The 24,038-nt window shown below is 37.2% G+C and overlaps 1 protein-coding gene across 1 annotated transcript in view; it reads left to right on the top strand.

The window, feature by feature from the left end:
- CEP89 (centrosomal protein 89kDa) overlaps positions 1 to 19,479 on the top strand; it is a 37,250-nt gene extending 17,771 nt beyond the window's left edge. Inside the window, exons 14-19 of the mRNA XM_009709882.1 lie at positions 475 to 655; positions 1,575 to 1,742; positions 2,393 to 2,534; positions 4,585 to 4,674; positions 12,298 to 12,467; positions 19,233 to 19,479. Of these exons, the coding sequence (XP_009708184.1) occupies positions 475 to 655; positions 1,575 to 1,742; positions 2,393 to 2,534; positions 4,585 to 4,674; positions 12,298 to 12,467; positions 19,233 to 19,479 (998 nt within the window). The remainder of the gene's footprint in view (positions 1 to 474; positions 656 to 1,574; positions 1,743 to 2,392; positions 2,535 to 4,584; positions 4,675 to 12,297; positions 12,468 to 19,232) is intronic.
- The last annotated feature ends 4,559 nt before the right edge of the window (positions 19,480 to 24,038 follow it).

Raw genomic sequence — 24,038 nt, 5'->3', positions numbered from 1 at the left:
CTTCCATTCAGTTCCTACAATTGTTTTGGCAGTGTATCCAGTGATTGAAATACATACTACAGGAAAAACTCAGACATCAGTGAACACAAACTAGGCAGTCTCTAGATGTGTGGCCTGTCTACTAGGCCACAAAAGACATGTTCCATTTTAGCTTCTTTTGCTGAATTAGTAAAATCTGAATCAGAGGATTTTTCAGAGTAAAATGATGTTTCAATGAGCAGATAGCTTATAGCCCTGAAAAGAAGTAATTTTGAAGTTTTGGCACTTTACCAAAACAAATTGCTTGAGACAGCAAAAAAAAAAAAAAAAAAAAAAATCCAAGCTGCTAAAATACAAAACAAACTGACAAATCCACTGTTACATAATGCTTTGAACAACTAGGAATTAACGTATTACTGGTTTCATTGGAGTTTCACTAGGTGATTGAATTAGTTCTGCTGTAACCAGTTTTGTTTTTTTTTTTCCTCCCAAAAGCTTCAAAATTGACCAAACAGATAATAAACTTAGAAGATAAGAAGCGGAGTCAAGAAGAAGAGATAGCAGAGTACCAGAAGCAGTTGGAAGCTTTGCATTCCACTTGTGAAGAGCTGAAAGCCAAACTCGATAGCAGAATAGCAGCAGAGGAGCATTTTGCTTTGGTGAATGATTTAAAAAGGTATGCGTTTACACATGGTGCACAGAGAAACAATTCTGCAAAGTGTTCACATGAACAGATCCACATACGCATCACTCTGTAGGTAGAAGGTGAGTGGAAACTTATGCTGGTAATCTAGGAAGGTAAATACTAAAGTATAAAGAAAGATAAAGAAATATTCCAAAAGTACTTTCTTGCTTTTTATAGACAATTAAAATTCCAGAGGGAAATCCCAGATCTAGAGAAGTATTTCGACCATAGAGTACGTACTGCTAAATGTACCTTTTTAAATAGTGGAAGAGGCGGCATTAAAAATACCATTTTTGTCAAATCTGTTTACTTATATCAACACTGTATATAAAACGTTTTCATTCTTTTGTTCCCATCTTTAGGAAAATGTCTGAAGGATCCTGAAATTCTAAACTAGAAATACTAAGTTTCTCCAGTCTTTATGGTAGAGAAATAACATGAAACAGCACAACACAAAAATGCTGTCATGCAGCATAGTCTGTAAAGTAATGTTTTTCTAAAGACATTCTGTAAATTTGTTTGCTTTCAAGCCTTAGGCTAGTGCAAGTTACTGGTTCTTCGTACAGTGCCTTCGTGAGAAGTTCTCAGACGTTATTTTTTGGCCTTGGTAGTAATTTCTTTAAAAAAAATTAGGAAGGGAATACATTTGGACTATATAGGAAGTTTTTATAATTTAAATTCTATTTCAAGTGCAGTCAGGATGAATTATTTGAGTAATTTTGTTTGTATTATGCTTCATTCATTATTTGTGTTGTCATGAGATTGTAATACCTTTCTTTGTCACCACTGAACATTAAGCATTCTCAATGTATCTTTTTCATACCTTCAGTATGGGTATCTTACTGTAACTTGGCTTTTTGGTGAACTAGGTCTGTATGTGATGCCTGTTCTATGCTGTTGGGTTTTACAGCAATTTACAACAGGAGCAGGAGAAAAAGCGCTGTGAGGTAGAAGACCTAATGGGAAAGATAGCATCACTGCAAGCTCAAAACAAGAAACTGCTTTTAGAGAAAAATAACTTCATGGCTGACAACAAGATCCTGGAAACTGAGATGGAAATGACACAAAAGACAAACAGGTCATATCACATTCTCATTTTCTTATGTAGAAATACTTGTATTCCTAAAAATAACAGCAGAAATATCTGTAAAAATATTGCCTGACGTCCCACAGTGTGTCATTTCTACCTATTACAGAAAAAACATGTTCCCTAAACACATCTTTGTCACCTGTAAAGGCCTGGTTGTCAAGTAACTTTGCTAAGTTTTGTATGTTTTCATGCAGATGAAGAATATATCTTCAATGCTAGTAGTTAGCTACAGCAATTAATCATTTATGTACTCACCTGAAAAATAGGGTCTTGCACTATTTGCAGACCTTCTCATGTACCCTAGTGGTTCAGAGTTGGGCTTACAATACTTTTAAAAAGTAAAAACAGTATTATTGTTATATTTCTTAAGAAATACAAGCTTGTAGCCATTGCATAAATTGTTTTTTTGAATCATTGTTACTGTTGTTATTCACACAACATACTGTAAAGAAAAACAGCCCCCAAAAGTGGGAAATTATACTTTTGGCATTGCAAATGCTTTGAGCCAACGCATATTTAACAATATGTTTCACTGTTTGAGAATTGTACAAGTTAATTTGCACATGCAATGCAAGTTCTTTTAATGCTGTTATTAATTCCCAATCTGAAGATTTTTCCTTTTTCTGTTAATGTTGTAGGCGATTAAAGAAGAAAATAGGTCTTTTGAAACTGCAGTTGGAGGAAGCAATGGAAAAAGAAGTTGCAGGCCATCACTATTTAACAAACCTTATTGGTTTGGTGGAGAAGATCGCTCAGGAACGTGATCATCTTATTTTTTGGGTAATTACCTTTAAATAATTAATATGACTTAATTGATATATTACACAATTATCATCCTACTGGCACAACTTATTGTTAATTTGAATTATCAAAAAAGAAAGCTATAATTTCAGTTTAAGGATTTGGCTGTTTAAGTAGACTTTTGCAAATAGGATAGGAGCAGCAAAAAATTATTTTCTAGAAAAGTGGTTAAAAGCAGCTACCTTAATTTCTGGAGAGAACATAATTAAGCCTTAGCTCACATCAGCATTAGAGTCTGCAATGGTATATATTAAGTTTAAAAGAATTTTTTAACGTGGTTTTAGTGATTGACTTCAATTGTTGAAGATACACGTATTGAAAAATAGCATGCAATCATAAATTTTTAATATGCATTTCTGAATCTAAAGGTAAACTATTATCCTTGAAGTGATCTATGTGGACGTTCTACTGCGGACACGCACATTATCGCTCCTTTTTGGTGAGCAGTCATTTTGAACAACTTTTGTTCAGTGGAACTGTCTGGAACAGTTTTGGAACTGTCTGGCATGGAAGTTACTGGGCTTTTTACAGGCACACTTTGTTTGCTTTACAAGATCTTGGACACAATTTCAATTTTATATATTGGTACTCTGTCTCCAAATTGGTTCTGGAAAACTTCACAAAACTTTGTTAAAATAAAGCTTCTTTTGCTTCTGTTCAAGTAGTAGACAAAGGTTGTCATCAGTGTTGGGTAAAAAGATTCCATAGCAGTTAATTCCTAATTCTAGAAGGGGAGCTATGGTAACCAAACTCAAATCCTTGTCCACTGCAAACTAAACTTTAGGATTGTGAAACCAGGCACAATAAATGTCTGCTAGGAATTAGGGGAGCTGGTTCTTATCTTTCAATCTCTGGTATACCTACTTTCAAATACTCAGCATACCACATGAGAAGCATCACAGAGATCCAGAATTACCTGTAAGTACAAGGTATGCCATTTGGCTTAATAATAACCTTAGGAGATGTTCAGAATACTTTTAGCAGTAAAAGCCTGTTTCAGAAGGAAAGATGTCTTAACCTAACTTTAATCACCACAAGGTAGTGTAAACCCTATCTTTGCAAGTGTGCAGTATTTGACATCATATTCTTCCCTTCTGAAACCTGCACCTGAAAGTACACAGTAGAAAATCAAGTTCCATGCATGTGCAAAAAGCTCAGAGTAGGTCCATGGAAAGCAGCCCAAAATGCAGTCAACTATGGCCCATCTTTCTTTAGACAGGTATAAACTGATCCAACAATTAGAAGCCAGTCCTGTCATGCAAAACTATTTATCTTATTTTTGGATCACATTCTCTTGTGTATGTGTATGATGATGATACATATTTACTTGCTGTCCATTATTGCTCCATTTTGTGGCAACTTCACTAAACAGTGCACAAGTCTTGCTTTTTTTTTATGAATTCACTGTGTCTGGGCTGACAGCAGAGATACTCCGAGACAAAGTTTTCTACTTAAATGGTCTAGTATCAGTAAAACCTTTAAATATCCAGTTTACTTCGCTGCCTGGTAGAGCTGATTCAGAACAACCTGTTCCTGCTTTTAATTGCTGAACTTAAAACTTACCTTGGCAGAAAGTTAGACTGCAGGTATCTTGTAGTCAGGTAATCTAATAAGGTTGTCTAATGGGAAGGCCTAGAAAACAAAATTTCTGCCAATTTCAAGGCCTCTTTTCAGAGCAGATTACAAAATCTGACCCAGAAGGATGAGTCTCATACATATAGATGGGATCCCTGCATATACACCTGTAGAAAAGTATGCAGAACTGGCTGGGTTTACAGGATCAGTAGCTATGATCCTTTCAGAATAAAACTGTTTCAGGGTATTATTTGTTAGTGAGATAGTATTCGCAGTCAGTTGACAAATTATTAATTAGCCATTATTAGCATAATTTTCAGGATTCTTTTTCCTTCTTGGTTCTTCAGACTATTGGAGCTCAAAACGGAATAGCTTTGTCTTCCTCAGTGTATGTATTTTATCTGCCTTGTCAAAGTAATGATTACATTTAGTTACATATACCATACGTTTGCAGGCCAAATGTTTGGAAAATGAGAATAACGGTGTTCTCAACAAAATAGTAGAAGGCAGTCTACGCTTAGGAAGACTGGAAGAAAAAGTTAAGGTAAGCAGCATTTCTAAGCTAAACATTATTTAAAACATTTTGGTTTTTTAATGAGAAAAGTCAGCAGTTAATCTATGCCAGTGTTTTTATGAAAAACTTATGGATTGTTTTGTAAAGAGTTTTTAAAAAGCAGAATAGATCATCATTACAGTTTTCACAAATATCTTTTTCCAATGTATTTGTATATTGTATGTCTGCCAAGTCATTGCATTTACATCATTACCTGCAGAATTATGACTAGTTGTAAAAACAATTAAAAATTATACTTTGTGTTTCATTTTTGCTCTGTAGTGTAACCCAATTATTCTCGGTCCTACTTTTTTTGAGGCTGTACTAATGCTTCAACTTGAAGTCCATTACAGTTAGATTTGGAAGAATGAAAAATGTATCTTGAGCATACAGTTATCATCAAGTACTTTCCTATGCTATAGGATAGGAAGTTTAGAAACTCAGAGGATGTTCAAACATCTAGTCTAAGTGGAGAATACATTATAGGTTATCTTTACAACTCTCTAAAGAAATAGAAAGCATAGTATCTAATTGCAGTATAATAGCATATAGCATGAAATACATTTGAAACCTTTATGTTTTAACATCTTTGGTGCTACTGTAATTGCTTTTACCGTAAATTCAAAAAAGGAAGGAGAAGAATATCTGGTATATTGGTTTCTATATATAGAAAGTAATATATATTACTTTCAAAAGCTGTTTTGTACTAAGTCAGGTTTGTGCAGTTTACCCTAAAGCAGAGAGTCTCCATACATTGCACTTTTCCAGCTGCTATTCCTGTATCAGCATAGCAATTACTATTTGGGTGGGTTGTTTTGTTGGCTTTTTTTGCATTCAACCTTTAGAAGCCATACTTTGGTCTTAATGCCGTATTCATTTTGTCACCATAATACATCCATCTAGCCATTTGGTACTGTGTGGATTGAGGTTTATTCTAAGCAATTATTCAGTGCCTACCTAGAAAAGGATCCCTCTTCCTGGAATTTTTCCATAACTGTTTTCTAACCATGCCTGTATCCCTGTTTTGGATACAACAGACCTGATGAAGCATTGCCACTAACTTCAGGAAGTCCAGGATGTCACTCGTTAACCTGGGGGCAAAGTTGCAATGAGGCGGAGAAGAGGGTTCTGTCTCTTGAGAGGATGCACAAATTTATTCTTTGCATCATGAACCCTCATATAATAGCAGATAATTTTATTTAAACCTTTTATGTCTGTCTTAGAGATTGTAATCATAATCAAAAAAAAGGAAGATCTCTGAATCAGAACATGAGAATAGCAGATAAACCCTTCTGCCCTAATTCTTGTCCTATGCAAAGTTGCCAGAGGAACAGGGGTTAAAGTAAGTCCCCCTTGCACCTATTCATCCCACATGCAGTTATCATCGATGTAGGTGGCTGTGTCCTTCTCCTTACATGCAAACTTTGAGCAAAACCAACCCAACAAAAAACCCCACAGAACTACCTTTTCCAGATTTTTTAATTATTAGGCAGGATAACATCTGGTAGTAGATAGACCCATATTTTTGTCCCAAATTACCAACTGGGAAATGCAAGGGCCCAGGTAGTACAGCGTATAATAGTGCAACACCTATTTTCCCTTCATTCCAGGACACATTCAAGATCTTTCTGACTTTGTGAATCCCTAAATGAGTCTTGTAAGTATATGTCACTGTTTTGTAGACTAGGTAGCTTATTCCCCAGAGTTAACAGTGTTTGCATAGAAAACAGGAAATATAACCAAAATTGAAAGGAAATGTATTCATCTAACTGATAAGGAAACATCACTGGAAACAAGTATTCTTTCCCCAAGTTTTCTTTTCACACACCTGACATGGTCTATATGCACAGGAGAGAGAGACACGTGCCCAGATTTACTCTGGCTTTTGTCTGAAACTGTTTCAGTTTCCTCATACTTCTCTCCTCAGTCATAACTGTGAACTTACAGGTAGATCATTTGCATACTCTGCCACTCATACAAAAGTACTGCTACAAAGCAGAGAAGAGCTGAATATCCCCAGTAACTTTGGCCATGTATCTCAGGCATCCTGAACCACCTGCTGAGTAGAACCTATATTTCCACCATTGCTACAAAATCACCTATTCCCAAGATCTGTGTAGCAAACCCAGGAAGCAAGGTCCTCTTAGGAGACTAGACAGAATGATAGCCAGGTGCCTACCCTCTGTGTGGCTTGTTTTGAGCATATGGGGTAGTATCATAAACTTCTCTAGTAAAAGCTACTCCCTGCTAACCTAGTTCAGTGTATTCATTTTAAAGGTATTTTCTAATATGCTTTAGTTAGCAACAGACACTGTCTCTGTAACAGCAGATTAGTTTTTCCTTGCTTCATCTAAATCACTGTGCTTAACTCTGGAGTGATGTCTGTGAGGATGACCAGCACCTAGAAGTCACCTTTGGTCTCCACAGAAACATGCTTTTATCTCTGGCAAGTGGCTTTTGTCTCAGTCAATCCTGTTTAAGCAGTGGATGGGAAATGGAGGAGTGCATTATTTCAGGGTGTTCTCCAAAGAGTCAGAAAAGAGCGAGCATTTTTTTTTCTCCATCACAGTCAGAACGGACCTCTGGTTTTCCAGACATAATCCTGGCATATAACTGCAGTAGAGAGTCACGTAATGGTGACAAACTCCAAAAGTTAACAAACATCTAAAGTTGCAAAAAAGTTAACACCTCTAAAGACTTTTAAGAATTCCGCTGCCTGTTTCCAGAGTTGAGCGAAGCCCTGAGCCCTTACAAAAGAAAAAGCTTAGATAAATATACTTTTTTTTTTTTCCTGTATGCTGTTCTTCAAGGATGATTACTTCAGTTTAAGTTTTGGCTCTTGGTTCCTTAAACCTTCTAAAAAGAACAACTGCTCACAGGTAAAGATCCTAAAGGAAAATTTTTTAAGCACAGACAAGAGTTGGATGAACTCAAAGATTCTTCTTTTAAAACAGTAGTGCTAGGTCCCTGCTAGAATATTTTTGGGGGTTTCAAAGCCTAATAATAAATTTAGATTGATAATTTCTGAATAAGAACAAATAACCATGCTAAGCCCCTCTAAACTGCACTTGGTAGCCAAAATATATAGTTTGCAGGGAAACTAGAATCACCTTAACACTGTATGTAGAAAATTCCAAATTAGTAACTAGATAGCAAAGTGATGAGTTAGATTAAAGCCTCAAATTTGTCACAACAACAAACTAAAAAGTCACATTTTCTACAGCAGAATTGTCCGTAATTACAATTCCTAACAGGAATGCAATTGGTTTGCTGGGTGGGGTTTTTGTGTGTGTGTGGTTTTTTGTTTGTTTTTTTAACAACCCTTCAGTTGTACAGTAACAACTACAGAAATTTGATTTGATTGCTGCTATCAATGTGTAATCTCTAAGAGATCGCACGTGACAACTGATCACTAAATTTATGTATTTTTAATGGATTTTTTTTTTTCAATTAACCTACCACATCTGTGATCTACTTGTACCTCCTTGAGGTAGAAGAAACTGCACGTATCAGAAAGTTTAGTAAGTTATTTCATTTCTAGAGCTCGAGGAAGAGGTGGCAGCAGATAGAAAATCTCTGCCAGCAGAGTGGTGGCATGTTATAAATCAATGGAATTAAGAGTAAACATTTAGCATTGGCACGTATAAGTACCTTTTAAAACTTCAGCTTAAGTCTTTTGAACCTCTTTGGATAAACCTGTAATGTAACAAGAGCAAATATTTCCTAAATATTCCTAGATGCTACAAGGCCAACATTTGAGTTACTCATCTGTCCTACTATTGTAGCAGTGCTCTGTTTCATAAAATTAGTAAAACTGAGTCACTTGCTATGTTGCTCAGAAAATGGAAATTCGGTATTACCAAATCTTCCCTCAGCTCTCAAAAGCTTGCTGTTACCAGGAGAAATCCTGGTTTCTTAAGAAGAAGTTTCTAGCCTTCCTGGTTATAGAGATCTTTAAAATTTGACAAGTTCAGCCTACAGGTTCAAAAGCCAGGGGGAAGATTAAACAAGTAAACCTGAGGCTTCTCCTGTACTTATGCAAGTTCTGTTCTATATGGGAACAGAATACTTCATCATACCCCTCTTCAGTGTAGGAGAAGAGAATTAAGATAGAGATAGACTAAAGATAAATAGGTTAAAGAAATAGAGTAAGATAAGAATAAGGAAATATCCTGTATAAAGTGATTTCTCTAGTGAGTTATTAAATTTTAAGATAATACCAGCTTTAAATTTGTTTCACAATATTGGATTAGTTTGCAAAGTGTTTTAGGTTCATGGTGCTCATGAATGAAGTAAGTCTCAGGTAATAGAAATTTCAATTTCCTTTTGTGTGAATTTTCTCTGTCTCAAATACAAAGTCAGTTCTGTTTATTTAATAGTAGATTATTTTTTGTCAAAGCAGGTCATGTACACACACAAATATCTCATACCTTTGGACACATAGTTTTAAAGTTTCTCCAGCATAAACACCTTTTCCCTTTTTAATTGATTTCTCAACTACTTACCCTTCATCTGTGTTCCAATATCCATCTGCAAGTAAGCAAGCTTATTTACTGTGGCACATAATACTACAGCTGACCATTGTCTTAATTTTGTTGGCTTTTGAATTGAAAAGGTTCTACATTTTACCTGCATGCTTTTCACAGAGACTGAATAGAGGTTTTAAGAAACAGAAACAAACTCTTAACAGACCAGAAATCTAATGTTTGTGAGGAAATGTTTTTTCTATTAACACCACAATACTGTCTGACAAAAGATTCTTTTAGTGAAACTTCTAATACTGTCACTTTTCCTCTGTCACAATCCAATTTTACTGGGAAGGCTATAGGTACAAACATTGTCCTTGTCTGCTACTAAAAAGGGACTTCCCCCCCTGCCCCAATATATGACTTTCTACACAGCCCTGAAGATAATTGTCTGTGATTTTAATTAATGTATTTTAGAAGTTTTTAGTTGCAATGGGAGACAATCGGCAATGTTCCATAGCACCGTGTGAAAAGTTCCTCAGGGTTCCCATTACAGGGCTATTCTGTCAGGATCAGAATTCAAGTTCTTTTTATAAAGACAGTGAGACAATTTTCTCCAGATGGTACTTTGATCTCTTTTCGAAAGGATGACACTAATTTTTACTGAAATTACTGAATTTTTACTGAAGCTGCAGAAAATAGCTTTGTTCTTGGGACCAGATCATTACATGTATCATGCATGGCCAGTAGTCTGTGTTTGTGGAGATAATATTTTGTTGGCTCTCTATCCAGAATTCTCTGATTTCCAGTGTGTAATTCACTACACGAGGTGCAAAAGAATTATGGTGGCCAGGAGTATACCTTCCTGAAACTACTTTAGAAGAGTGTAAGTTATGTCCTTTTCAGGACCAGCTGCTGAATCCACAATCATTCCTCATCTCGAGGGCTTACTATAGACCTGTGAGAGCAACGACCTTGGCGAGACTACCCTTTTCAGCTCCAGAGGAAAATATTACCACTTCCAGTGACGTGTTATCACCCTCTTCCTGAAAATTGTCATCTCTGCCACTCAGTTTACTGCTACCTGCATCTCCCTTCAGAGAAAATTAATAGGAGGTTGTCTTGAGCAATGCAAAGGTCACAGCCTGCTGTGAGGGCTTGGTCAGTGCCAGCAGCTGTGCCCGTCTGTGCCCAGAACCACCCCGACCTGGCCGGGCTCCCACAGGTGACCACAGAGCAGTCTAGGCACTCTTCACCCAGCCTGCTGAAGTTCTGCTGAGGTAGCTTATGCATTTTAGACTTCATTATAATCAGTCACAGGAGCAAGATCAGAACTATGTGTCCCTCATATCTAGTTTCATGCCCTAATTATTAGGTCAGGAAGTGGGGCAATTTTGCCCTTTGTGCCCCACTGATTTTACAGCCACTCTGCACGTGACACAGCTTCAGCTGGCAAATGAAGAGCAGGTGTGCCAAGCGAACAGAGCCAGCTATGAGATATGTAGGAGCCACAGGCTTGAACAATCTCAGGCGGAGTGCAGCTTAAAACACAGACCTTCCAGTAGCTGGATAATTAATGACCACGAAATAAAAAAAAATGGATTTCACCAATACTATTGGCTGCTTTATCAGCCTTTTACGTGTTAAAAGAGACAGGAAGTTCTCTAGTTCTCTGAAATAATTACAGGCACCCGCCTTAAAGACAGCATTCCAGGTTCCGGGTCTGGAGCTGGAGGAGGCATTTACTGACAGAGGTGAAAGTTCAGCCGTTCTCCCATGCTCTGCACTTCTTCTAGGCTAGCTCTAAGCAACCCTCTGCGCGGAAGGAACATGTTTACCTTTCTCCTCCCATAGCATTACAAGTGCAAGTATCTAACACTGCATTTTGAAGACTTCTCTGAGAATCTAAAAAGTTGAGTGATGCAACTGGTTAATTTGCAGGCTTCTAATTCTCTTCTTAGAACTGACAGAGAAAAGCTAGGAAAAAACCACCCTGGAACTCAGCCTTAAATATTGAATGACTAATGTTCTGGGTAATTATTATTATTTATCACTATCCTATTACCTCCAGAAAATGAAACTCTAAAATGACACATCTTACAAGAGCTAAAAAGGAAATGCTTTGTGGAAAGGATTATATAGCTTGCAGCACATACCTAAAAATGCATCTTTTTTCTTCCTCCAAAAGGCATTCTCAAACTAGCTGCTTTAATTCAGATGAAGATAAAACCTTAGTGGTAAACACCTTAGATAAAACTTTATATTAGCAAGACATAAATAGAAGTATTTTCAAAGCTTCACTAAATAGTTTGCAGTTTTATTAAAGCGGGTGCTTCTGTCCCAAAACCTCTGTCCTATGGCCTGTATCAAACATCACATTCTGCAGATACAATAACAGTTTAAGCATTCTGCTTGTAATCATGAGAAAAAAAGCTAAGATTGGATAATACCTGTTGGTTTTGCGGAGAGCAGCAGCAGCACGTAGAAATGTGTAACAGTACACAAGCTGTATTTTTCAGTTCCTCGTGTGCTTATGTAATTTAATGGGGATGTTATTTCAGAAAGCAAAATCACTTTGTACAAAAGGGATTTCTTGGTTTTGGGATTAGACCAATGTATTTGGCTATTATTACCAATAAGCAAAAAAAAAATCACTTGTGCTTCACTGAACAGAAGGAACTATTATGTGAAGCAGCAAGATATTTTAAAATATGAAGCCACTTGTGCTTCTTCTTAGTATTAAGATTAAACAACTAACAGAACACAAACATTTTTTCATGGTATGCGTTGATAAATATGACTGTTGGGACAAGTGGTAAGCAACATGTGCTGTAAAGTATAGCTTTGCATCTTGGAAAACAAATCCTTTTTTTGCAGCTATTTCACTCATAAGAAACATACAGTATGGTATTCACTGTACACACTAGTTTTAGATGCAGAACAAAGCACAAATGTAATACCTTCAAATTAACAAGTAGGTAAAAAAAAAAAACCCTCAAAGCATAATGCAACCTACCTGACATTTAAGCAAGGCAGCACTGATGCAAAGATTAAAGTGCTAGTATCTCTAGCTATTTCTTTTGTTGGTAGTGAGTTGTCCTTATTTCTCCCATAATCACATTTTTCCTGTTATCTTTAACCCTTACAGGTCTATAAAAAGAAAGCAGCTGGGAAGCTTGGAGATATCAGTCTCAGGATGACTGAGCAGGAGAAAGAATTTGCCGGGAAGACTGCTCAGTACCAGCAAGAAATGAAGCACCTCCAGCGTCTTCTGCAAGACAAACAGGAAACCCTTGATGAAGTGCTGCAGCAGAAAAGGTAAGTCAGTCACAGGCAGAAGCAATCCAGTTGGATCTGACTGGTAAAAGGGGTGGGGGAGGCAACTGCACACAGCCTCAAGGTCTTGCTTTTCATCAGTGCCTCATACAGTATATTCCAGGTATCGTGTTTTAGCTCTACTGAAAATGCTGAAATGCTCCTCTTAATTCCCAGCTCCAAGGAAGACCTTTTGAAGGAGTTTATTCTGGATGACTGCTACTGCTTTTCTTGAGAAGAGTATCAATTTGACCCTAGTCTTTGATGATTGGGGGGGGGTGTGGTGTGCGTGTGTGTGTGTCTATAAATCATCAAGATACAAGTTAATTATTTAGTAGCATCTTCTACTACAGGCTGAATGCTTTCCCCTCCACACCCCTCAACAGTTTTCAGAGTAGTAGGAAATTAAAGGAATCGAACAAGTACACATATGATGGGTTTCCTTTTGAATCTACCTTACTGTTTTGTTAATAAGTGACTTAGATTGGCTACATGGAGAATAAAAGGAAAAAAAGGCAATTTAACAGATTATACAAGATCATGACTGTCAGCGTTGAAATACCCTTTTAATATCAGGTACTTTAAAGGTATTTTTCCCCTGTGGTAGTGGAAAACTTCATAGCACATTCACCTTATCAGCATACAGGAAAAGCGTTTTACAGCTGAAGAGAGGTAATTAAGCAGTCATTTTGCAAGTCATCTCTGCCATTGTGAAATAATAGATTTAAAGTCAGTATTAAAACAGGGCTTGGTATCATTACCTTATATCAGCACAGTTCCTCTCAATTACGTTATTCCATGCTGTTAAACAGGTGTGAGTAACTGGGAATTGAACAATGAACATCCCACTAATGTCTAAAATTTGCATGAGAAAACAGCATTTTGACTATTCCACATCTCTCTGGAAATAATTATTTAGGATTTTTAACCAATTATTTGCCTTTCATACCTCTGGACTCATGTTACATTTTTTTACAGTAGAGACCAGCTAGTTAAATAAAGAGGGATTTTTTCCATGTAGGATAGAGCATAGTTCAAAGTCCCATAATATGGATCATACACAATTTACCTTTCAAGCCCCAATGTAGGTAAATGAGTTGATGTAACACAGCCTTGTCAAATAATTAATTACACTTTCTATACAGTATACTAAGTCACTTTTCCTCTTCAGTCTGAATTGACTCATTTTTTCTTCAGTAAGCACACAAAATTAATACTTGCGACTAAAGAAGCAAGATCTGCACCTGGAACTACAACATAGTCCATTTAACAATATGATGATGAAGAAAAATGGTTTATGGAAGCAAGCACAAGACGAACCTCACAAAGAGATGTCTTGTGTTTCTGTAGTCTCCGACATTACCGAACAGTGTAATTGGTGACTGCCTTTTTCTGGTGGTAGTTAAGCCTTAACAGTGTTTATCAGAGTATAATATAATGAACACAACTCTGAAAGTAAAAAAATAATTTTTATGTTCATCTTCGAAGCTGTATTTTCATTCATCTCATCATCCGCTATTTTCCTTTGATAACTATATTAAAAAATCTAGATAAAAAATGAAACGTCACTGTGAAGTCAGCTGAATTCTACACCTATGTAAGAAAGAATGTATTTTTATTCTTATAAAACAAAATCAATAAACCCAACTAACACCATGGCTGACACTGTTCATATAACCTAGTTTCCTTGTGTTCCTTTATTCATCTCAAGTACTGTGGTAATACAAAGGAGTTTCCCAAGGTAATCCAAATACATGTGTATTCTGTTACGCCTATCTGCTAGAAGTTAAACATGTATTTTGGTCAGCTTTGTCTATTTCTGGTTTTATAAGGCTTATTATTTTCTCTTTCCTTTCTCTCCACACAGTTACAGCAGTAAGGAAGGCAAAATTATTTGTATTTTAGATGCTGCTAGTCATCTGTAGCTCGGCAACCAAAGACACTAGTGCCAGAACAGTACCAAACATTTACATTTATTTCCACTAGCTCTGTTGACAGAGGAAGTTTATAGTCCAGACAACTGTCTACCTGGTAACGTTTCAATTCAGAATACCTGTATAAACGCTAGGTAAACACATACAATAAATATATTGTATATTAGATTCTCTCATTTCAGTGTTTAAGTAATGAAAATCAAAGTAACATGCCATATTTTAAACGGGAAAGCCAGTTTAAATTTAAAATTTAGCTGAAGGTATGCTGACTACTTGGATAGCAGATTTTCTATTTTATTAAAGTTACAATTTCTCTTTAGGAAGACTGTAAAACACATTAAGCTATTTTAAAGGCACCGACCACAATAGTTTGACCAGTCTAGTCAAAAGCACTGTAAATAGGTGAAGACAGAAAACTTTTTCATATAATTGCTTTTGCTCTTGCATTTAGTTGTATAATAGCGGAGTTGTTAGGAAATCACAGCAAGTCTAACTTAGCTACTGCCATGAAATTCTTTATCATAAAAGTTTACCATATCTGTTGGCGGTGGTAAGTTTTCTTGTAAAACAAGGGAAGATCCCACTTCAGGTCTGAAAACAGCACGGCTCTTTCAGCGAGACACGGCATCAGAGATAAACAGCCCCACCTTATTAATCTAAATAGGACTACAGCAAACCTGAGTGACAGCAGGTCAGGACCCTCTTACCACAGCACATGACGCAGTACTGGTGTGCCCAGAAGTGGCATGACTGCAGATCACAGCGTGTTCAAAAGTAATGTTTGTTTAGACACAGTAGCAATAGTCACGTGTTTCCTCATTTTTGTTTCTTCTCTCATCATTCTGTTTTTAAGAAGTCTACATCCAAACTAACACGGGCTTCATAAAACCTAACAACTGTGACTTTCCTCTGACATTTTCTCCCCTCCTGCATCATCTTACACCTGATGACAAAAATCAGGAGTTGCACTACCTACCCATTGTGTCCAAGGGAACAGACTTTTTCCACTTGGTTTTTGAAAAGAAATGCATATAGATAGAATTGGTTGTTTGATAAATAAAAGCTTTTAAAGCTTCTTAAGATATGCAAGTTTTACTTTCCTAGAAGCTGCTCTGTAGAGCCACCTTGATAATTACAGCCTTTGCTAGAGGATATTGGAAATTCACAGCAACCTTTCGCCTAAAGCAACTGATGAGAAAGCAGTATCATCTTCTATTCTTCAGGCAGCTGATAATCATAATGACATTTTTATTGTTTACAGAATAATCTTAGGAGTCATCATTATCACATACCTGTCCTTAAATGAAATACATTGCATGTTTCAGATATGAACAAAGTTGTTAATGTAGTTCTAGGGTTGAAAACCAGGTTAATAAATGCCTCAAGTCTTATTTCACTGGACACTTAGGAGTTTTCTAGGTCGCAATGTATTTTGTAAGTCTTCTGCAGAGGAACAGTACTTCGAGACAGTTACGGCACTTCGAGGTTGTTACAGCTGCTGTACTTTGGATGTTAAATGCAGGTTGAAAGGCTTCCTAATGAAACTGCCTTAGACTGTCCTCAGAAGAGGGTCAACAGTAGAAAAGCTTCACAGTCATGCACAGGCAAGGGAGAGGAGCTGTCTTAGCTGTAAGGTTAGATATAAAATTGTAACCATAGTAAAAATTGTTGGTCTTTGTGATAAAGATTCTTTAAATCAACTGTTACAGGATAGATGAAAATTAATTCCTGAGCCAGCAGCCCAAATAAGATCCTCAGAGATTAGGGTTGAATGGGTTTAGTTCAGGGAGGGCAGAAAGTGCTGTCTTTTGCAAAGAAGAATCTGCTTTCAGAATCTGCTGCTGTTGACTTTTTCCTCCTCAGACATCAGTACACCATTAGCATTTTGCTTACTCTCAACAAGATATAAAACCTTACATTTTGGCTAGGTTAGGGGTTGAATGGAGTTTTCATTTTTACTCATTTAAGTAACAACAGCCTACATCTATGAGAAACTTCATGCTTTTTGCCTAAAGACATCTGGAAACAGGACACATTTACTACTGAGCACGTATCTAGTTTTAAATGCCAAGTGACAAAGACATGTGTTCGAAGAGGTGAACCAGCAACTATGGGCACAATGGACTAACAAGGGTTACAGATTGGGCTGTGATCTGTATAGGGTACTGTCACTTAGCCATAGTCAAGGATAGTAACGCACGGCAGAGCTTGAGGGAATTTCTGGTGAGATACAGAAAAACGTAAGAGAAGGGTGGTGAGGGACATCGCCCAGTGAAGTAGGAACAAGGAAATTTTGGTGTTGAGGGAAAAAAAAAAAGTACAGACCATCAGCAGCTATGGTAACCAAGCTGCTATGTAATCCAAGTTCCTAAAATAGCAGGGAGGTTGTGACTAGCAAGAATAAAGAGACCCTGCTGAACGCATTCTGTTGAAGGTATTTTTAGATTTTGATCCGGTCAGGATTTTAAAACAGAAACACCCTTGTCTAACTACAGTTGGGTTGTAACTGCTACTTCTCGGATGCCTGCCTGAAAAACAGGTGAACTATAGAAGCGGTCTGTTCTGCCACACTGGAAAGACTTAGCGATGACTGCAGCATACTGTGTGCAAAGCCAGGGGCATCTGCAACGTGCTGCCCTGACAACAGCTTGCTGTGATGGCTCATTCCAAAGCAGTCAGCGAGCACTTTCAGATTCTGCATCTTTCAGCTCCGTTTAAAAATTAATCCTCCAAGAAGCGTTCAGATACACCACCACCTCTAAAGGCATCCGTTTCCTTCCTACTGAAGTAATTTTAACTACGTGGATACTTTTTAAAACTACTAATCTCTTAGAACTTTTTTTTTTTTTTTTAAATCAATGCAGTTGCCATTGAACTGAACGTATGGACTGGAAATGAGCATCCCATTTGTCAGGCATGCTGACAGCATTAAACTGCAATTCAGAACTTGGCAATCTTTAGTTTCGTCTTCTTACTTAAAATTTTCTCTGCCTTAAGCTCATACAAGCATTAACAATGAAACAATCTTTAAAAAAAAAAAAGTCTTGGCTTTAGAAATTAGCAGATGAAATAAAGCCTGGATAATGTTCTGCACTACAATAAGGGTAAACCAGATTAAGCTCTTATGTATTAATAGCAGAACTTAAGAGTGCTCTGCACACTGCATGCAGACTCCAGCCGGAGAGAAGTGGCAACAGAGAACAGGCGCTTGTCCCTATCAAGATATAAAAGTTCATGTAAAAACAAGACAAGATGCTGAAAACATTCCATGATCACAATGCAAAGGGCTGGAGTCAACCAACGGGAGAAGCTCAGGACTGCTTGTTCAGGGAGTCCAAAATGTAAGCTGAGGATAACGGTCATTGCCTTTGTAAGGCATTTGGAAGCATGCAGTGAGTAACCGGCAGTATTAGACACTCTTAGTGCAGCCTCTAGGAGAAATACACTTTGTGGGAACAAAGTCATCTACAATTTTGGTGCTTCAAAAATGAGAGATTGCTTCTCAATAGCTTTTTAGAGACTTGGCAGAAAAGGAAATGTCCAGCTTACTAAATGTGGCTTCTCATGCTCTTGATCAGAGTCTTGGTCAGTATACTCTTAGCAACTGTACTGCTTTAACCTGCCTCCCTTTGCTTTAATTCCAGTCTTAATGGTTAATGCTCTCCACCACCACCAGTTCATTCCAAGCAATATATACCAGGATAATCCTAAGGCTTTCACACTTAAGGTTTTTTTTTTTTCAGCTTCCATCTATATATCCAGTCATAAGGTGAAACACAAAATGAGCTAGTACTATGTCTGTGCCATTTTTTACCACTTCATTCTCAGTGTTACTGATCACAAAGGGCTCTGTAAGAAGTACTGATTATGTATTTTCCAGTTTACACCTTTTGCCAGAAAAGTAGATTGACAGCATTTAATCTCAACACATTTATGTTTTGCATTGGTTTGTTTCTCATTTTTACAACCTGGTATGCAGGAGAATTTATATAAAAAAAGGCTAGCTCTATCAAGTGCTTCAGGTAGTGGCTTGAAGTGACTGTTAGAGAAGTCTATAGCATTAAGAATTGTGTGCTCATTTTCCATGCAACAGCTTTGCTTTCTGCTTCCAATGATCTTAATTTCTTTATTATTTTGTATTTTGACATACACTAGAACAGAATCAGAGGAAACCCAAGAACTCTACCAAATATAACTTACTAAAAAGTCTGTGGCTGGAATACACTGCATTATTAAATCACATCAGCTGCCATGTTTGAAAAACAAGCTTTTTCTTGAGAAAAACATTAAATCATTCATTCATTTATGCTTGGGCAGTCAGAGAAACTGGCCCATTAAGTTATAATGCCAAAAAAAAAAAAAAAAGAGAGTTAACACCACTTCTGTTTGACCTCCAGAAAGAGGCATTAGCTAAGCACAAAGTCTGGGACTCTGATGAGACACTCTTAGCCCCTGAGCAGAGAGGCAGAGCTCCTGGCACCGACAGAAGGGGCAGCTGTTACCGACAGCCCTGCTACAGGGAGCAGAACTGCAGTCACGACAGATCCTGATTCAGTGGACAGTGGCAGTCACGATATTTGGATCTCGCATGCACTGCTCTTGTGTGTGATCTTAGTCCAACTTACTACATTGGTCTAAATCTTTTTTTCTGATCATATCCTCTCTAGCATTACGTTTAGTGGGCGTTTTTAAAAACAAAATAGAAATGAATTTCAGTGAGAGAATTTCAAGCATCTCAATACCTGCAGTTTATAACTTGCTTATCCACATACAGTAATTACATACTATTGAAAAGTGTTTTAAAATTAGGATTTTTCTTCATTTCTTTTTCTAGGAAAGTGGAAGGGGAACTTGAAATCATTTGGGAATCCACATCCAAAGAAAACAGGAGAATGAGAGAACTCTTATATAAATCCCTGGGGAAGAACAACATGTGGAATACTGTCACAGTTCATGAGCCACACTTAGATGAAAGCTCTCAGAAGGACCTAGTTTACGGACATGATTTTAGCTATTGTGATGTAAAACCTTCATCTCCTACTAAAAATGAAATTCAACAGGAATCTCAGTGGCAAGAATAAAGAGGTGTTACATATCTCATCCAAAGAAAGAGAACTCAGTGCCTGAATTTGACTTTTTCAACAACACAAGACAGAACATTTACCCTCTTCCAAATTTCTGTATTTTTAATGTCACCGAAATGACAACAGCATGTTCTCCAGCTGTACCATCAATACTGTAAATCTAATAGCCTAAAATATAACTTTGTTTTTTGAAAAGGCTATCCCTTGTTAAGGCAAAATGTGGTACAGCTCTTAACATAAAAAGACGTGTCCAGTTAACAAGATAAACAAGTGGTAAGCTTGGTGTTCTAGCACAGACACATACTTGCCACAAAACAAGTGAACAGCAAGACAGAAAGCTTCCAATATGGTAAATAATGTCTCTGTTATGTATGTTTTAATTAAAAGGACAAATTTGAATAAATTCTCCTCAAACCACCAAATAAAATGTAGACAGAGTCTGATCAAAGTTGAAAAAAAAAAAAAACCCACGTGTGTTGTCTGTTCTCTTCGCTGGTGGTGAAGCATCTTGACTTCCCGAGATGTCCTTATACCAGATTGTCTGCCAAAAATCTCGTTGTCTCCGAGACAGAGAAAAATCTGACTGAAGCAGACCAGACAGAAACATCCTTCTGACGACAGGTGGTGCCTGAATGCACAACTGTCCACTAAGTAGATTTACAGGAGCCCAGGCATCAGCAAGTTCCTACCAGTTTTGCCAAGGGGACGAGATGGCAGCAGAGGATGCAGCCTTCCTCCAGGTAGTCTCCATCTTGCTTCAGATTCAGAAACCACTTTCTTTTTTCCCAGAGCATTCTCTGTAGCAGTGCAAGCCTTTAGATTATTATGAAAGCTAAGACAAGTATGTGTCAGAATTGTTGATTTTTCACATTATTGCCCATCAACGTTGTAGTAGTACATATTGGCATGAAGTAACTTTGTTTTGGATTTACATATAAACTTGTTGCATCAGCTTTTTGCTTTCGCTTCATTTCCGTAACAAAACCTAAACAGTACCAGAAAACTAACAATACAAAAACACAGTAACTATTGTAGTTGTATAATATTAGCAATAATGAAGAATCTCATTGGCTTTGATCAAAGTTAACAAAAAGTAGAAAACCAAGTTTAATGCCAAAAAGAATACATACTGTTTGCATCTAGAAAGTTTCCTGCTTTCCCGAGGCATTTTCCTTCAGGGTAAGGCCATGACTCAGCAGAACAGGGTTATTTAGGAGAGGGTGGGGAGAGCACCTCCTATCACACCACGATTTTTCATGTTGTGTGTATGTACTGTTTTTAAAGCCAGCTTCCACAATACAGTCAAAATTCAAAGACTCTACAGACTCTCAAAGTGCAGAATCTCGGCGCACTCAGATACCATCCTGATGAAAAACAAAACACCAAGGTGATGTCGAAGAATTGATGTTAAAAATCTTTTAACACAACCTAGCACCCGAACCTGCGCAGCTTTGCAAATAAATCAGTATCTTGTCGCTGTGTGCGGTCGGCTTATCGCACACCGTGTAACGAATCTGTCTTTTCGGACAACGAAGGTAGCCAAGTCAAAGGTAGCCAAGTCTCACCATCAGTGGGATTTTAGTACATACTTTACTTTCCTTTGCTGGGAATAAAACAAATGCAGCAACCTTACCAGCTCATCAAGATAAAACTTCAACATGCCACATTAAGACTGTGACTAACAAAACCAGCACTACTATCTTAAGGTCTCCTCCCAGAGACTTAACAAGAGGTACATCTTCAAATTCTTTCCATCTCCTGGCTTTTTCATCTTGATTATTTTAGCACTCAGTGACTCACAATAACCACCAAAACAAGAGAAACTATTTTTAAGCACAGTCTTAAATAACAACTCAGTATGTGAATTCATCGGGGGCGGGGGGGTATGTTGCTAAACCGGTCCTGTCTTCCTTGAATTTGAAATGGAAGATCTGAAATACCTATTCAGACAAGTCATATATAGACCATATGGACATACACACTCCCCTCATTTCCATACAAGGTCCAATCTGCATGTATGCTTACAGTGATCCTGGAACAACAAACATACATGGCTATACCCACATTGTTTTTCATGTTTTTGACGGCAGGTTTTGAAAATGAAGTCTTATGTCCTATTTTTCAAGATAAGCATCTCTGAGTATGCAAATACAACCTTGGAACTGCATATGTAAATCATTTACATATTATTCTCATCTGTTTTTAATTGTCCTTTTGAGTATGTCTCAAGATTTTGTAAAAATAAACAACTTCAGAGGGGAAAAAACTATCATATTGCTAATTCATTAGAAAGAAGGGAGATTTTAAAAACTCTCAATATTGCCTTAACCGTTCTTCCACTGAAGTAAACTGGGAATGTCTCAGGATTACCCTTCTGCCACATCTGCCTCCCGTTTTTCACAGCTCTCATTTTAGAGCATGTTTTAATACATGGTTCAAAGGACAGCACCTTGACAAGGACACTCTAACACTACGTGCAGAAATGCTACACTTGCTTTTTCATTTGCGTATATTAAAACATTATGTTAAACTTTAAATGAGCTAACATTTAATCACATCCCTGGCAGATTATCCATACTCTGTTTCCACAGCATTTGCAAGAAAACTGAGAAAACGATGTCCCATGGATGAGAGAGTCCTTTTGTGGAAATACCATTTTGGCATACCAAAAAATCCTACTAAGAAATATTTTAAATACATATATACATATCACCCATTTGACATTCTTGGACAGTAAAATCCTGGAATTGTTTCAGATTAAGAAAAGTAAACACCTCTGCAAAAGTGTCAAGTATTGTACAAATAGAATTAATGATTAGACAGCTGCTCTTCTCCAATTCCTTCTGACAGTTAGGAAGAAACTGATTTTCTACTTTATGAAACAGCTAAAAGAATTGGTTTCCCCTTAAGTTTCTTTCAGATGAAAGATAAATCTTAGGCTCTGGATGTTTTTAATCTTGCACTAAACCACTTACTTTTAGTATGTTTCTATGTACAGAAAGTACATGAAATAATGTTTATCACAGACCACCGATTTTAGGATTAGAAAAAACCAAAAAGACAGGCATTACACATACAAATATTCTTTTGAAAAAATACTTTTTTTAATAAAAGACACAACATTTAAAACACAAAGTAAAAAAACCCACAAACAGAAAAAATCCCACTGAATTTACTAACAAAGTTGATAATTTTAAGAGTTAACATTGCCTAGCAGGCAATACCACCACTTAAAATAATAAAAAAATCCAATGTCTCAAAAGCTAACTAGAAGAAACAAGTTAAAGAGCCTAAAGGATGATCACCATCGCTTCTACGCTTAAGCAGCGGTTAAAAACAAAAACTAATCAATTTTCTTTAAGCACTGGAAAAAAACTGAATGAGTCACTAGAAACCAACCCAATTAGAAGCATTTTGTATATTTTGGCAGTTACTGACTCTTTCCAGCTTCAGAATATTGAGAACTGAGGTAATTCTAGGAGCTGCAGTTAAGAAGAATTTAACTGCATTATCTGATAGCCAAACACCACAAGGAATCACTACTGGGAGTTAATCAGTACAGATGGAGCACAAAGCGCAGTGCCCTCGCCCAGTCGGTGCATGACCTGTTGACCACGCAATCCAACAGCATCACAAAGGCCTTCCCTGCTGTCCGGTGAAGCTGCACCGTGGCAGGCACACACCCACAACCGCCCTGACGCAAGTTTTGGTAATGCTTGGGAACGGTCATCAGAGTTGCTCAGAATTGTGACAACTGGCCAGACACCACCTCATTCTTTTAGTTACCAGACCTGTGTGCAGTTTTAATTAATAGGCTTGTGCTTCTTCAATAGAACTGCTTGGTTCTGCCACTGCAGCCTGTCCTCACGTTAACAGGCCGATAACCACAGTTCTTATGTTACATTTTATTACAACTTGGATTAGGCACATAAACCCATCAGGAACCACAGAAAAATGCAATGTAACCAACACAGTGACTGACACATAGATGAGCTGAACTTAACTGTTCCAATACAGAGACCTTGTATTTCACAGACGGAAAATACTTGGAATATACTTTTTTCTATATATTGCCATAGCACACAGGCATTTATCCAGCAGAAGGAACCGTGATTCAAGTCAGGTAACTAAAACAAGTTAGAGAATACTTTGGTTCCATCCGAAATCAGGAAAAACAACAACAAAAAAAGAGTTTTAAATTGGTTAGGCTAGAATTAGCTTAGAATGTGGAAAACTGAAAACATTAATACCAAATGCCTGCTATCACACAAGTACAAGATCTATCCTTTTGGAATGAATAGACAACATTCTCCTCTAATTTCTCATTAAAAATTAATTCCATAAAGATGCACTGCCAATGAAACAACATTTTAACACCATATGAATATAATCAGTGAATTAGATACCAGTGCTGGAAAGTCTACTCTAGAACATACTTTAAATTGTGTTCCAGTCAAGTAAGAGGTTGACACAAACAGTGCTTCTGAAACTCAATTTACTTTATCAAAGGAGCAGGAAAAATGGACAGATCAATAAAGGCGTATCAGGCAGACAAG

Source organism: Cariama cristata, unplaced genomic scaffold (assembly GCF_000690535.1).
Source record: "Cariama cristata isolate BGI_N322 unplaced genomic scaffold, ASM69053v1 scaffold15861, whole genome shotgun sequence".
Lineage (NCBI taxonomy): Eukaryota > Metazoa > Chordata > Aves > Cariamiformes > Cariamidae > Cariama > Cariama cristata.
This window is presented reverse-complemented; position numbering and strand designations above follow the sequence as displayed.